Below are 13885 nucleotides of genomic sequence, written 5' to 3' on the forward strand. Positions count from 1 at the left end.
TGGATTCTTTACCAACTGAGCTCTAAGGGAAGCCATAATAAAAAGGGTGAATACTGTATTTTTCTTATGATCATTTGTTACTTTGCATCTCTGTATGTTTCCCAAATTTCCTATAATTCACCTATTTTGTATAACATCACGCTGAAGTAAGCTGCCCAGAACCATCCCTCAGTCCAGCCCAGGAGATGGGTGGACCTGGCACCCTCCTTTTCTGGAATTTTCTCTCCTTCCCCCTTCTTCCTCTCTAAGCAAACCCTCTGCTCTCCACTCTTCTGCCCTCCCCTCCCCCATCTCTCTTCCTCCAGTCTCCGTTTTCCTTCTCTCTTCCCAGCCCTCGATTCCTCCCCTCTTCCTATCCAACTTCCTTTGGCCGCGGCTCCAGTGCCGCGCGGGCCTCTGGGAGTGGAGAGGCGCGGTCGGGTCTCGGGTGGGTTCCGCTCCGCGCGCGGGCTTCTGGGAAGTGTGGTCGGGCCGACCGCGCAGGCGCAGCGCGGCCTGGCGCGCCTAGCGCGGTGATCCTTGTCCAGACCGAGCGCAGTGGGTGAGTCCGGCGGTGGCCGGGGCAGGGGCGGGAGAAGGGGAGTGGGCGGGGTCGGTCCCGAGAAGAGCGGTGCGGACTGAAGGGAGGGGCGTGAGGGGAGGGGCGCCAGGGTCCCAGCGGGAACTGAGGGCTGAGGGGAGGGTGTACCGGCGGAGAGGGCCGAGGGGCGGGCGTGAGGGTGCAGGTGGGAATTGAAGGCTGAAGGGGAGCGCTGAGGGGAGGGGCGGAAGGGCCCAGTTGGGAACTGAGGGCCGAGGGAGAGCGGGCGGGCTGGGCGAGGGCCGGTGGACTGAGGGGAAGGTGTGCGGGCTCAGGGGAGGGGCGTGCCGGCTCAGCGAGAGGCGGGGAAGAAGCCTGGAGTCAGGAAGCCGTTACCAACCTAATCTGATGGGATGCGGAAGGAGGCGAATCCCTGTCTGCGTGTGTGTGTGGCTGTATGCACATCGGTGTGTGTGTGTGCCTGTCTTGGTCTGTGTGGGTGTCCCCTTTGTCTAGTCTTTGCCTGTCCCTGTTGGGGGACATCCCTGGGTGACCACCCGTGTCCACATCCTTAGTTGTGTGTCTGCCTTTATTTCTGTCCATGGTGTCTTTGTGAGAGTGTCATCCAGGTGTCCACCTGTCTCATCTGTCACTTTTCCAAGGGGTTCCAAAGAGTCAGACGTGACTTAGCGACTAAACAACAACAAGCTGGATGCCAGAATCACAATCCACATATGATCATTTCTGCATCCCTGGGGCTTTCATTCTTGGGGAGGGAAGACAGATGACAAGCTTGAAAATAACTTTTTAAAGAGACAGTTGTCAGCAATGATGCGGGCTATAAGAAGATGGCAGAGGGTGAGGGGTGGTTGCTATTAATGCTTGAGCTTGGGGCCCTGGGAATGGGAAACTTCTCCACGAGGTGACATTTGAATTAACGGTGAGAAGGAGCCAGCCAAGGGAAGAGCATTTCTGACAGAGGGAACAGCAGCTGCGAAGGCCAGTGCACCTGAGGCCAAGTGTTTGCAGGGGAGTAGAGTGGGAGAGGGAAGGTCCTCAGGGCAGACCATAAGGGCCACGTGGGCAGTGGTGAAGACTCCTGATTTCTAATGCCTGTGGGAAGCCATGGAAGAATTTTAAGCTAGAGGACGTTTTTGCTGAGGGCTTGCTCAGGCGTTTGTGTGTGCAAGGCATGGTGCGCTGAGGTTTGTGAAAGACACCAGCCTGTGTGTTTATGATCCTTTGTGATATACAGTGGGGCTTCTTTTAAAAAAATAATTATATTGCTTTTTTATTTGAAATTTCACTGTTTAAAATGTATGGGGACCAACATTTAAATTGATAACGTTCTCTTTTTTATTGAAGTACAGTGGATTTACAATGTTGTGTTAATTTCTGCTGTACAGCAAAGCGATTTAGTTACGCATTTATGTGCTTTTTCCTATCCTTTTCCATTATGGTTTGTCACAGGATATTGAATGTAATTCCCTGTGCTGTACAGTGGGACCTTGCTGTTTCTCCATTCTATATAATAGTTTGCATCTGCTAACCCCAGACTCCCAGTCCATCCTTCCCTGAAGCTCCTGCTCCCCCTTGCAACCGCAAGTCTGCTCCGTGAGTCTGTTTCGTTGATATGTGCATTTCTGTCGTATTTTAGATTCCACATGTAGATATCATATGGTGAAATGGGGTGGGTGGAAATAGTGCCCACCTTTCAGGGGTATTAGGAGGATTAAGTGAGAGATGTTGGTCCAGTGCTTGGTGGGTGGCAAGCACCTGAGTATTTGCTATTAACGTGTGTGTGCGTGTCCCTCCAAGTGTTTGCTGTTAACGTGTGTGTGTGTGTGTGTGTGTGTGTGTGTGTGTGTGTGTGTGTCCCTCCCTCCTGCCTCTCTGGGGGCATGTGTGTGTTTGTCCTGTCTGCACCGTGAGACGGACCTAGGCCTGGCCTCTCACCGTGCCTCCCTTTCTCTCCCCAGACCACAGCCTGCCGTTCGGTCACTGTGGGCAGTGGAGGGTAGCCACCCAGCTGCTGACTGATGAGGCCCTGGTGAGTCCTGCCGCCTGCCTCTCCTTTCCAGAGGCTCAGCCCACAGGTTTGGGCTTCTGCCCAGGGACGACCCTCTGACCCCTAGACCTGCCCAGGGCCTATGTCCCCACCTCCTGGGGGCTCTGCCCACCTGGTGCTCAGGGGTGATGCTTCTGTCCACTCTGCCCTCTTCAAACCCCGAAGCCTCTTGCCTGCCCCTGACACTGGCTTTGGTCAACCAAGGAGGTCAGGACAGCTGGGGAGTGACCAGTTCTGCCCTGCGGGCCCTCAGGAGATGCAGGAGGGCACCTGGAAAGGGAAGGTTTAAATGTGTACAAGGCTCGCTGGAACAAGACCCACACCTTTCAGCCAGCAGTCACCCCCCGGGAAGGGAGGACACTCTAGGTGCCGCACACAGGCGGGCGTCCCCACTCTCAGTATAAAGTTTCCTGATATTTTAAAGGTGGTACATATATGGCTGTATATTGAACTTTTCACTAAACTTGCTTTTATCCCAGAAATATCTCAATATAAAAATATGCAAATACTCTTTATAGAAAATAGGGAAAATCCAGTAACCTGTAGGTGAGACAGTATATTCACCATGGTGCCTATACCCAGAGATAACTATGTGGATTATTTGTGTATCATTTATTGTCTTCTCTGATGATTAGTTTTTAAAATTGACCCAGAATTGGCTCTGCTATTTTTATCTTGGAGCTTTGTTTTTTACATCCCACTTTAATCAGTAATGATTTCCCCAGCCTTTGAAAACTTTACAAATATCACTTGTTTGGGTGCATAAGCAGTGCATCTCAGGTCCATCTGGTATTGGTGGATTTGACTTCTTAAAAATCATTTCTCAATGCTGTAAATAATGTATCATAAAAGAAAATTCCCCAAAGGTTAGGAAATAGATGATCATCATAAAAAGCTTAGACAATCCAGGACTTCCCTCGTGGTCCAGTGGTTAAAATTCTGTGCTCCCAGTGCAGGGCACATGAGTTCGATCCCTGGTTGGGGAAGATCCTGCATGCCACGTGGTGGAGCCAAAAAAAAAAAAAAAAAAAACTTAGAAAATCCAGAAGAGTAGAGCAGACAGGATCAGAATAACCCTGGATTTCATCCCAGGAGGTAACCACCCCTGAATGTCGTGTCTTTCTCTCTCTGGAAACATATTGTTTCGCAAAAATATGAATCATCCCAGCTGAGCAGTTTTTTTTTTTTTCCTGCTTTTTCATCGAAGATTTCATCCTTAACGTTTCTCTACATTGTTAAAAACTCTTTGGGAAACTCTGTTTTAATGACTCCATAGAAATTTTATCTTGGGGCTGTACCTGGCTTACTTAATCGTTCCCCCACTGCTGGGTACTTATTTGTCTCCAGTTTTCAATGGCTGTTGGGTATTTATTGTGCATGTGTGTGCGTGCTCAGCCATGTCTGATTCTGCAACCCCATGGACTGCAGCCCACCGGGCTCATCTGTTCATGGAATTTTCCAGGCAAGAATACTGGAGTGTGTTGCCATTGCTTTCTCCAGGGGATCTGCCCAACCCAGGGATTGAACCCTCATTTTCTGCATTGGCAGGCACAGAGCCACTGCAAGTTGGATATAAGTGATAAATGGATGTATGGATAAATGGATTTAAGTGACAAATGCTATAAGCTTTGAGCATGATAGATGAGAAATGGTGTCACAAGATCTTTTCTGAGTAACATTATCTGTATCTTAGTGAGGTTTGATTTTTTAAAAATGTTTATTAGCCATTTCTCTTGGGGGTTAAATGATCTATCCTGTGCTTTCCCAGTCTCCAGGAATCCTAGTATCCTTGAAGATTTTAAAGAAGTGTGTGTGAAAATATTTGTGGCAAATATACTTCCCAGCTTTGCTTTTCATTTCTTATTTTCTATTTTTTGCGCCCAAAAGCATTTCTTATTTTCAGAATTGAGTCTCTGTCCTCCTCTGGTGCCTTCCATTGTTTTTAAGCTGTGAAAGGGTTTCTCCATCCAATACAGGTCACACACCACTTGTATTTTGTTTCTTTTTTTCCCGTTTATCATTTCGATGTTAACAGTGAACTTCTGAATCCACCTGGAATTTATTTTAATGTCTAAATGTGTCAGTTCACTTACCTAAGTTCTGATGTGTTGTGCCTTAATACACTTGTATCAATATACACCCCACGTACCACAAAAAGTACAACTTGTTGGTTTATTGTATATTCACAGAGCTGTGCAACCATCACCACAGTCAATTTGAGAACATTTTCATCATCCCAAATGCAAATGTGTCCCCACTGGCACCCTCTCCCATTCCCTCCATTGACCAGCCCCTGGCAACCCGTCATTTACTTTTCGTCTCTGGATTTGCTCTGAAGTTCATCCACATTTTAATATATGTCAGTGCTTCATTCCTTTTAATGGCTGGATAATATTCCACTGTGTGGTTAGACCACGTGTTATTTATCCATTCATTGGTTGATAGGCATTTGGGTTGTTTCCACTTTCTGGTTACTAGGAATTCTGCAGTTCACGTATTAGTTTGAACACAGGTTCTCAGTTCTCTTGGGTGTATATTTAGGAGTGGAATTGCTGGGTTGTAATGTAACTCTGTTTAACCGTCTAAGGAACTATCAGATTATTTTCCAAAACAACTGCACCATGATGTCTTCATTTTTCACTTGTCTGTGATTATTGTCTTGACTTCTTCTTTTACCTACATAATTTAGAAGGACTTGTCAACTGTTTTTGTTTCAGTATAGCGGGGCTTTTTTCTTAAAGTGTTTTTTTTTTCCTTAATCACATCTAGTGTAATTCTGATTTTTTTAAAAATAGAGCCTATCTTCACCTCTGGAACTTGGGGAGGTTTTCCTTGTGGTGAATTGGTTTGTGCTGTTAGACAGGAAACCAAGACAGATGAAGCACTAGAATGAGTGGCCTTGGATGTGCACATGCAAAAAACTCAGGTTTGATGCTTTGGGGCTACACTTTACTTCCAGGGAAGTCTCCTCAGCCGTCCAGAGGAAAGTGGCCCCTGCTGTCTGCCCCGCAGCGTCCTGTGCTGTACGGTGTTGGCTCTGAGACTTCCAGGACTGTCCATCGTGTATTCAGTGGACACCTCCACCCCCGCACCACAGCCCAAACACAAAGCGTGGAGGCTGCTCAGTAAATACATTATGTAGTGAGCAAGTGCACTGAGATGGGGCATACTAAGAGAAGACTCTCTGAAGACATTAAAAAACAAAGGGCAGGAGGAAACTTTTGGAGGTGATGGATAAGCTTATGGCCTCAATTGTGGTGATGTTCCATGGGTGTACACTTTCCAAACTTATCAAGTTGTATTAACTAAATAAGTACAGATTTTCTATGTCATTCATACCTCATAAAGTGTTTTTTTAAAAAGAATTATTACCAGGACTGGCCAAAGGACATATGGGCAAAAGAACCAAATAATAATATCATATAATAATAATGACTACTAATACATATATAAAATATACAAATCAAATGTCAAAATTAATAAAATCTAATAGTTGACATTCACTGAGAACTTACTCCAGCCACACCAGATACTATGCTGGAACCATGTATGCATTCCCCCTTTCCACTCCATGACAACTACAGAGGCAGATATGGTTATTATGAAGCCCATTGAGCAAATGAAGCTCGGAGATGTTAAGGCAGTTGCCCAAGGAAACACCGCCGTTGAGGCGTAGAGCCAGGATTTCATTGCAGGCTTTCAGGCTCCTGAGCCCACGCTCTCAGCCACTGCCTGGTACCGCTTCTTTATCCAGTAGGAGTGACCCACGAGGCAGAGGGGGCCCTTTATGAGCCCAGAGCCCCTGGGCGGGCACATGGATCCATGACAGGACTGGCCAGGAGGTGAGGCCTCCTCTCAGGAGGTTAAGTCAGCTCAGGGTCCACAGGGTGGGGGACTTAGAGCACTCGGGAGAGCCAAGGACCTGTGGAGTGGGTGGCAGTAACAGTAGCTGATGGTAATTCAGCACCTCCTATATGCTGGGCATCAAACATGGATTAACTCATTTAATCCTTATGGCCTCCTTACCTATAGATCCATTCAAGAACTATTCATCGAGGGACTTCCCTCGTGGCCCACTGGCTAAAACTCTGCATTCCCAAGGCAGGGGGCCTGGGTCCATTTCCTGGTCAGGGAACTAGCGCCTGCATGCCTCAGCCAAGAGTCTGCATGCCACAACTATAGATCTCACACACCGCAATGAAGACTGAAGATCCAGCATGCCTCAGCTAAGACCCCACGCAGCCAAGTAAATAAAGAAATAGATTCTTTTTTTAAAAAAGAACTATTAACTGAGTGCCTACTATATGCCAGGCATTGTACCAACCACTGGGGAATTAGTAATGAGCAGGGCAGATGTCTTGGTTTGCTACGGCTGCCATAGCAAAGTACCACGGAGAGGGAGGCTTAAACAACAAATGTTTTCTCACAGTTCTGGAGGCTGGAAGTCCAAAATCAAGGTGTTGGGGGACCAGTGGTTAAGAGTCCTGGTGGTCCAGTGGTTAAGAGTCCACCTGCCAGTGCAGGGGATGCGGGTGTGATCCCTGGCTGGGGAACTAAGATCCCACACGCCTCGGGTCTACTAAGCCCAGGCGCCACAACTAGAGACACTCGGGCAGCACGACAAAGAGCCCACGTGCTGCAGCGAAGACCCAGTGCAGCCAAATGGACAGACGAGAATAGAATAAAGTTAAGGTGGTGGGGCCACGCGCCTGCAGAAGGCTCCAGAGGAGGGTCGGTTTCAGGCCTTTCTCCCACCTTCCAGTAGTTCCCGGGCTGTGGCACCACAATTCCAGTTTTCACACCGTGTTCTCCACGTGGGTATGTCCCTGTGTCCACATTTCCCCTTTTGGTAAGGGCACCAGTCAGATTAGGGCCCACCTACTCCAGTAGGACCTCATCTTAACCAATGGCTTTGTTTGCAAAGAGGGTCCCATTCTCAGGTGCTGGGGGGTAGACTTCAATACATGGATTTGGAGTGGAGGGAGCATAATTTGCCCTGTAACAAACACTTAGAACAAGCACCTGGTGAGTACAGGGAGGGGGGTGGCACATAGCAACTGCCTGTGAAGTGATTCGTGTGATGTGGTGACCTGCAACTGGCGTCACATCGTCATCACTACCATTGTTGTTACCACAGCCGTCATCGTCATCACCACCATTACCATTCTCACCACCATCACCAGCATCGTCGTCGTCATCTGCTCTGCTCAGCCACAGTCATTTCAGCCCCAGGGCTGTCAGCTCACTCATAAAGGCGCTTAGGTTTCCAGCTCATGAACTTCTCACCATTCCTCAATGGTCTAATCTGCCCTTTAAGCCTCAGGTCCCGGCCCAAGCTCTTCCTCCCTCCAGAATCTCCCCCAAGGCCCCGACCACTGAACCTCCCCCACAGACTACACTCAGTGCCACCTTTCCAAAGTCTTCCCAGATGCCCCCTAAAGCTGCCATTGCTCAGAAACCTGGAGAATTTTGTTTGTACCTTCATGACAGTATCGACCAGATTGCGGGTCACTTACCGGTGTTCTCACCTGCCGCTCCTGTGAGGAACTAGTTCTTAAACCTCCCATGTCTGTCTCCTCACTGAGTGAGGTACTCAGTGCCTACAGCTTGGTAGAGGCTCAGGCCTCCTCAGTGAATAACTGGATTCCATCTAGCTTTCTGCCTTTGCTGGGACTTCCCTGGTGACTCAGATGGTAAAGACTCTGCCTGCAATGCTGGAGACCTGGGTTCGATCCGTGGGTTGGGAAGATCTCCGGGAGAAGGGAATGGCTACCCACTCCAGTATTCTTGCCTGGAGGATTCCATGGACAGAGGAGCCTGGCGGGCTATAGCCCTTGGGGTCACAAAGAGTCAGACACGACTGAGTGACTAACACACACACAGCAATGAATATGTTGATTCACTGGGTTATGATCATTTTACCTTTGATTCCTTCTCTGTCACTCAAGTCTGTGACTTTCTGCTCTAAACAGCCTCACATTTGTTTTATTCCTCTGTCAGAGGGCCATCCCCAAATAATGAGGCATGGAGAAAAGCGAGGGGCAGGTCCTTGTTGAAATGACTTCAGATACATCCCGTGTGCCTTTCCTAAACCCTCCCGGATTTTCCATCCATTCCTCCAGACCTCTGTAAGGAGGGCCCTGTGGCTAGTGGTTGTGGGTTTCCTCTTGCATGAGTCAGTGACATTCAGGGATGTGACTGTGGACTTCACCCAGGAAGAGTGGCACCAGCTGGAGCCTGCCCAGAAGGGACGTGATGCTGGGGAACCTCCAGAACCTGGTCTCGCTGGGTGAGGGGCCGCTTTGCTGAGTTACTTGCCATCAGCCTGTCACATGAGGACTACAAAGAGATAAAAGATGGGCAGATGTAATGATGTAGAAATCACTCTACTCAAAGCTAAAACTAAAGTTGACAGATGATGAAATGGGGAATAATATTTACCACATGGATAGCAGTCAAAGGATTGAAAGTGAAAGTGTTAGTCACTCAGTCGTGTCCGACTCTTTGTGACCCCATGGACTGTAGCCCACCAGGCTCCTCTGTCCATGGGATTCTCCAGGCAAGAATACTAGAGTGGGTTGCCTCTCCCTTCTCCAGGGGATATTCCCAACCCAGGATTGAACCCAGGTCTTCCCACGTCGCAGGCGGATTCTTTATCATCTGAGCCGCCAGGGAAGCTCAAAGTGAAGGTGATAGTAGCTCAATCATGTCTGACTTTGGAGCTCGCCAGGTTCCTCTGTCCATGTAATTCTCCAGGCAAGAATACTGGAGTGGGTTTCCATTCCCTTCTCCAGGGGTTCTTCTCGACCCAGGGATCGAACCCGGGTCTCACATATTGCTAGGAGATTCTTTACTGTCTGAGTCACCAGAGAAACCCTAACCTTCAGAGGGGATTATAATTATATAAAGAGCTCCTAAGAATAAATAAGAAAAAGGCTGAATGCAATTCATAGATGTGGAAATACATGGGATCACACTTTATAATAGGTTTTTAAACCTTGTGCTTAGTTGTTCAGTCATGTCTGACTCTTTGTGATTCCATGGACTGTAGCCCACCAGGCTCCTCTGTCCATGGCATTTTTCAGACAAGAATACTGGAGTGGTTGCCATTTCCTTCTCCAGGGGATCTTCCCAACCCAGTTATCAAACCCATGTCTCCTGTGTCTTCTGCATTGCAGGTGGATTGTTTACCTGCTGAGCCATCAGGGAAGCCCCTTTAAACCTTACTAGTAGTTAAAGAATGGCACCCCACTCCAGTACTCTTGCCTGGAAAATCCCATGGACAGAGGAGCCTGGTAGGCTGCAGTCCATGGGGTCGTGAAGAGTTGGACACGACTGAGCGACTTCACTTTCACTTTTCACTTTCATGCACTGGAGAAGGAAATGGCAACCCACTCCAGTGTTCTTGCCTGGAGAATCCCAGGGACGGGGGAGCCTGGTGGGCTGCCGTCTATGGGGTCGCACAGAGTCGGACACAACTGAAGCGACTTAGCAGCAGCAGCAGTAGTCAAAGAACTATTAATAAAACTGAGCCAAAGAAATAGTTTTTGCTCATGAGGTACACAAAGATGGTAAAGAACAATAGCCTGAATTATGAAGTTATCAGAAAGGGACTCTGTCCTTTTAGGGGTATAATGCTGGGACAACTCTTTTGGAGGACAGCTTGGCATTATCAGCCAAATTTTCAACTATTCCATTTTTAGAGATCTATCCTTTAAGAAATCTTTCTCTAAGTGTGCAAAGTTTTCCATGGGGGTGGAGGGGAAGAAACGACCTAAATGCCCACCTATACAAGACTGACTAACATATCAAGGTGTAGCCATATGATTGAAACCATGTTCTTCAAAGATGAGCACTCTTCGTAGGCACTGACATGGAACAGTGTCCCTTGCTGTTGTTTAGTTGCTATGTTGTATTTGACTCTTTGCAGCCCCATGGACCACAGGACACCAGGCTTCCCTGTCCTTCACTGTCTCTCGGAGTTTGCTCAAACTCATGTCCATCGAGTTGGTGATGCCATCCAACCATCTCATCCTCTGTCATTCCCTTCTCCTCCTGCCCCCAATCTTTACCAGCATCAGGGTCTTTTCCATTGATTTGGCTTTTCGCATCAGGTGGCCAAAGTATTAGAGCTTCAGTTTCACCATCAGTCCTTCCAATGAATATTCACGGTTGATTCCCATTAGGATTGACTGGTTTGATCTCCTTGAAGTCCAAGGGACTCTAAAGAGTTTGGGGGGGGAAGGGTGGCACATAGGCTTGAGAGGCATCAGCATACAGAAGATACTGAACCAACACAATATTGTAAAGCAGTTATCCTCCAATTAAAAATAAGTACATTTTTTAAAAAAGAAGAAGCTACTTAAGTCCAGACTGTGAAGGTCTGGCATCACTTAGCGGAAGGGTTCTCAGATTCTAGTGCTGGTGAGGCCAGGTGGGGATTCATATGCTTTTTATTGCCTCATAGAAATAAGGGATTTTAGTGACTGTATCCTCACACTTTTCATGACGTTGTGTAAGATCTCAGTTTTTAAATGTCAGGAATGGAGCCATTAGGTCTAGGATACAGAGTTCCCACTAACGGAACTCAGACTGGAAATAGAAATGAGCAGGATTCCTGTAGGAGGGGGTTGGAGACCCCTTGGCCATGATTCGCAAGGAGGGATGGATGTGTGAAAAGAAGAGGTCTGGAGCCAGCCCACGGGGGTACCTGCGCCCCAGAACTGGGCATCTGAGGATGGGAGTGAGGCCCCCCGCCAGGCGGGGTGGGGAGGGATGGAGCTGGAAGACGGGGTAACCTTCACACGCCACCAACCGCAGCTGTACTGGTATCCTTTCTAATAAAAGCTGATACTCCCAGAAGCCTAACCGGTAGGGGATGTCCAGGATGGACCCTGCAGTAACCCCTTACACGGGTTTGCGAGCCTCCTGGCCCGCCCCCTGCCCTCCTCCGAGCTCCCAAAGGGACACCACTTGTCAGCTCCCCTCCTCGGTCGGTTCTGCCCGCTCGAGCCGCGTGTGCCGCCAGCGCATTGCTCGGCTTTTAGAGTCTCCGTCTGTGCCCCGCGGTTTATCTATCCCCGGGCTTGGGAAATCCCTTCCTTCCAGCACTAACCCCGCGCGTTTCCTCCTCTCTTCCTCCTCCCCCTCCAGACGTGGACACTCGGCCCGCAGTGAAAGAAGCGGGCCCGAAGGAGGAGATTTCGGAAGACGGACCATCCGCAGAAGGGCCCGCCAGGCACGGGGCCGGGGTCCCGCCCTGGGCGGAGCGCTCATGCAGGGTGACCTCGTGGACACGCCGCGGGGGAGCGCTCGGACCCGTCAGGGACGACGGGGAACCTCCCGGGAGTCGGCCCCCGAGTGCCCCCCGGCGCCCCCCAGGTCGGCCATGCGGGGAAAGGGCCTCGCAGGTCACTCGGACCTCGGGAACCCCTCCAGGCCGGACGCGGAGAAGAGCGCCTACGGCTGCAGCGAGTGCGGCAAGGCTTTCGGCCGCAGCTCGTCGCTGACGAAGCACCGGCGCATCCACACCGGCGAGAAGCCCTTCCGGTGCGACGCGTGCGGGAAGCAGTTCCTGGAGCGCTCGTCGCTGACCATCCACCGGCGCGTGCACACGGGCGAGAAGCCGTACGCCTGCGGGGACTGCGGCAAGGCCTTCAGCCAGCGCATGAACCTGACGGTGCACCAGCGCACGCACACCGGCGAGAAGCCCTACGCGTGCGGTGACTGCGGCAAGGCCTTCCGGAAGACCTCGTCCCTCGCCCAGCACGAGCGGGTCCACACGGGCGAGAAGCCGTTCGCGTGCGGGGACTGCGGCAAGGCCTTCAGCCAGAGCATGCACTTGGTGGTGCACCGGCGCACGCACACGGGCGAGAAGCCGTACGCGTGCGGGGAGTGCGGGCGCGCCTTCAGCCAGCGCATGCACCTGACGGAGCACCGGCGCACGCACACGGGCGAGAAGCCCTACGCCTGCGGGGACTGCGGCCGCGCCTTCAACAAGAGCTCGTCGCTGACGCTGCACCGGCGCAACCACACGGGCGAGAAGCCGTACGCGTGCGGCGAGTGCGGCAAGGCCTTCAGCCAGAGCTCCTACCTGATCCAGCACCAGCGGCTGCACATCGGCGTGAAGCCCTTCGAGTGCGGCCGCTGCGGCAAGGCCTTCAGCAAGAATTCGGCCCTGACGCAGCACCAGCGCCTGCACACCGGCGAGAAGCCCTACTCCTGCCCCGTCTGCAAGAAGCACTTCACGGGCCGCTCGTCGCTGGTGGTGCACCAGGTGGGCCACACCGGAGAGAAGCCCTACGCCTGCGGCGAGTGCGGGAAGGCCTTCGGCCAGAGCGCCTACCTCATCGAGCACCAGCGCATCCACACGGGCGAGAAGCCCTACCGATGCGCGCAGTGCGGCAAGGCCTTCATCAAGAACTCCTCGCTCACCGTGCACCAGAGGATCCACACCGGGGAGAAGCCCTACGCGTGCGGCGAGTGCGGGAAGACCTTCAGTCGGAACACCAACCTCACGCGGCACCTGAGGGTCCACGTCTAGGGAGGCTGGCCGCCCCCCAGTCTGCACCAGGTGAACGGGGTCCTAGGCTCGGAGTCTCCCCCAGATGGGCGGGGTCCTCTGCGCGGAGCCTCCACCAGGTGGGCGTGGACCTAACCTCGGAGTCTCCGCCAGGTGGGTGGGGTCCTTAGCTTGAACCTCCACCAGGTGGGCGGGTCCTTACTTCGGCTGTAAGAGGGGGCACTGTGACTTGGGGGCCCAGGGTGGCGCAGCTCCACACAGTCTTAGAATGCGGGGATCCAGGACCGGCTTCAGGTTTACGCGCTCTCCTTCTTGGCCCGGCGTCCTCACCCACGGACCAGAAGGCAAGCTCCTCCGTGCCCAGTACTGCGAACGCTGCGAAGTTGAATGTGGCTGGAAACCTAGGGGAGCACCAGGAACCCAGGGCGCCAGAGTTCCGATCCAAGCTCTCAGTAAATAAGCGCCGGGCTGGAGCGTTTCCAGCCTCCGGTCTCCGTTCCGATAGTACGGTGGGGAAGGGCGTGGAGGAGGTGTCTGGATAAGAGCGTGGGGACATTTCTCCTCTTGGCACACACACCCGCGGTCTAGTCCTAACAAGGTGGCCACTGTGAGCTCCCTAAGATCTAGAGGGGGACTCTTCATCCTTCCACATCCCAGCCCCGCTGCAGTCTCGCTAAACCGTTCTGGAAGACCGGACCCCACCCCAGGCTAATAAGCGGTGGAAGTTGGCAAGTTATTCGTGGGGCGGGGGGGGATTTTTTTTTTCTAGCAATAA

General features: G+C 51.2%; 1 protein-coding gene across 3 annotated transcripts; it reads left to right on the forward strand.

The window, feature by feature from the left end:
* The first annotated feature begins 324 nt into the window (after positions 1 to 324).
* On the forward strand, positions 325 to 13884 carry ZNF71 (zinc finger protein 71). 3 transcript variants are annotated; one of them, XM_070387057.1, is made up of 4 exons: positions 357 to 541; positions 2500 to 2570; positions 6621 to 6834; positions 11742 to 13878. In XM_070387057.1, exons 3-4 carry the CDS (start codon positions 6806 to 6808, stop codon positions 13129 to 13131), a joined length of 1419 nt encoding a protein of 472 aa, XP_070243158.1. In that variant the 5' UTR covers positions 357 to 541; positions 2500 to 2570; positions 6621 to 6805; the 3' UTR covers positions 13132 to 13878. The 3 variants fall into 3 exon arrangements, with proteins under 3 accessions (XP_070243160.1, XP_070243158.1, XP_070243159.1); XM_070387058.1 differs by lacking the exon at positions 6621 to 6834 and having other exon boundaries at positions 362 to 541; positions 11742 to 13874; XM_070387059.1 differs by lacking the exons at positions 2500 to 2570; positions 6621 to 6834 and having other exon boundaries at positions 325 to 541; positions 11742 to 13884.
* Position 13885: the final 1 nt, after the last annotated feature.

This window comes from Bos mutus, chromosome 18, assembly GCF_027580195.1.
Source record: "Bos mutus isolate GX-2022 chromosome 18, NWIPB_WYAK_1.1, whole genome shotgun sequence".
Taxonomy (NCBI): domain Eukaryota; kingdom Metazoa; phylum Chordata; class Mammalia; order Artiodactyla; family Bovidae; genus Bos; species Bos mutus.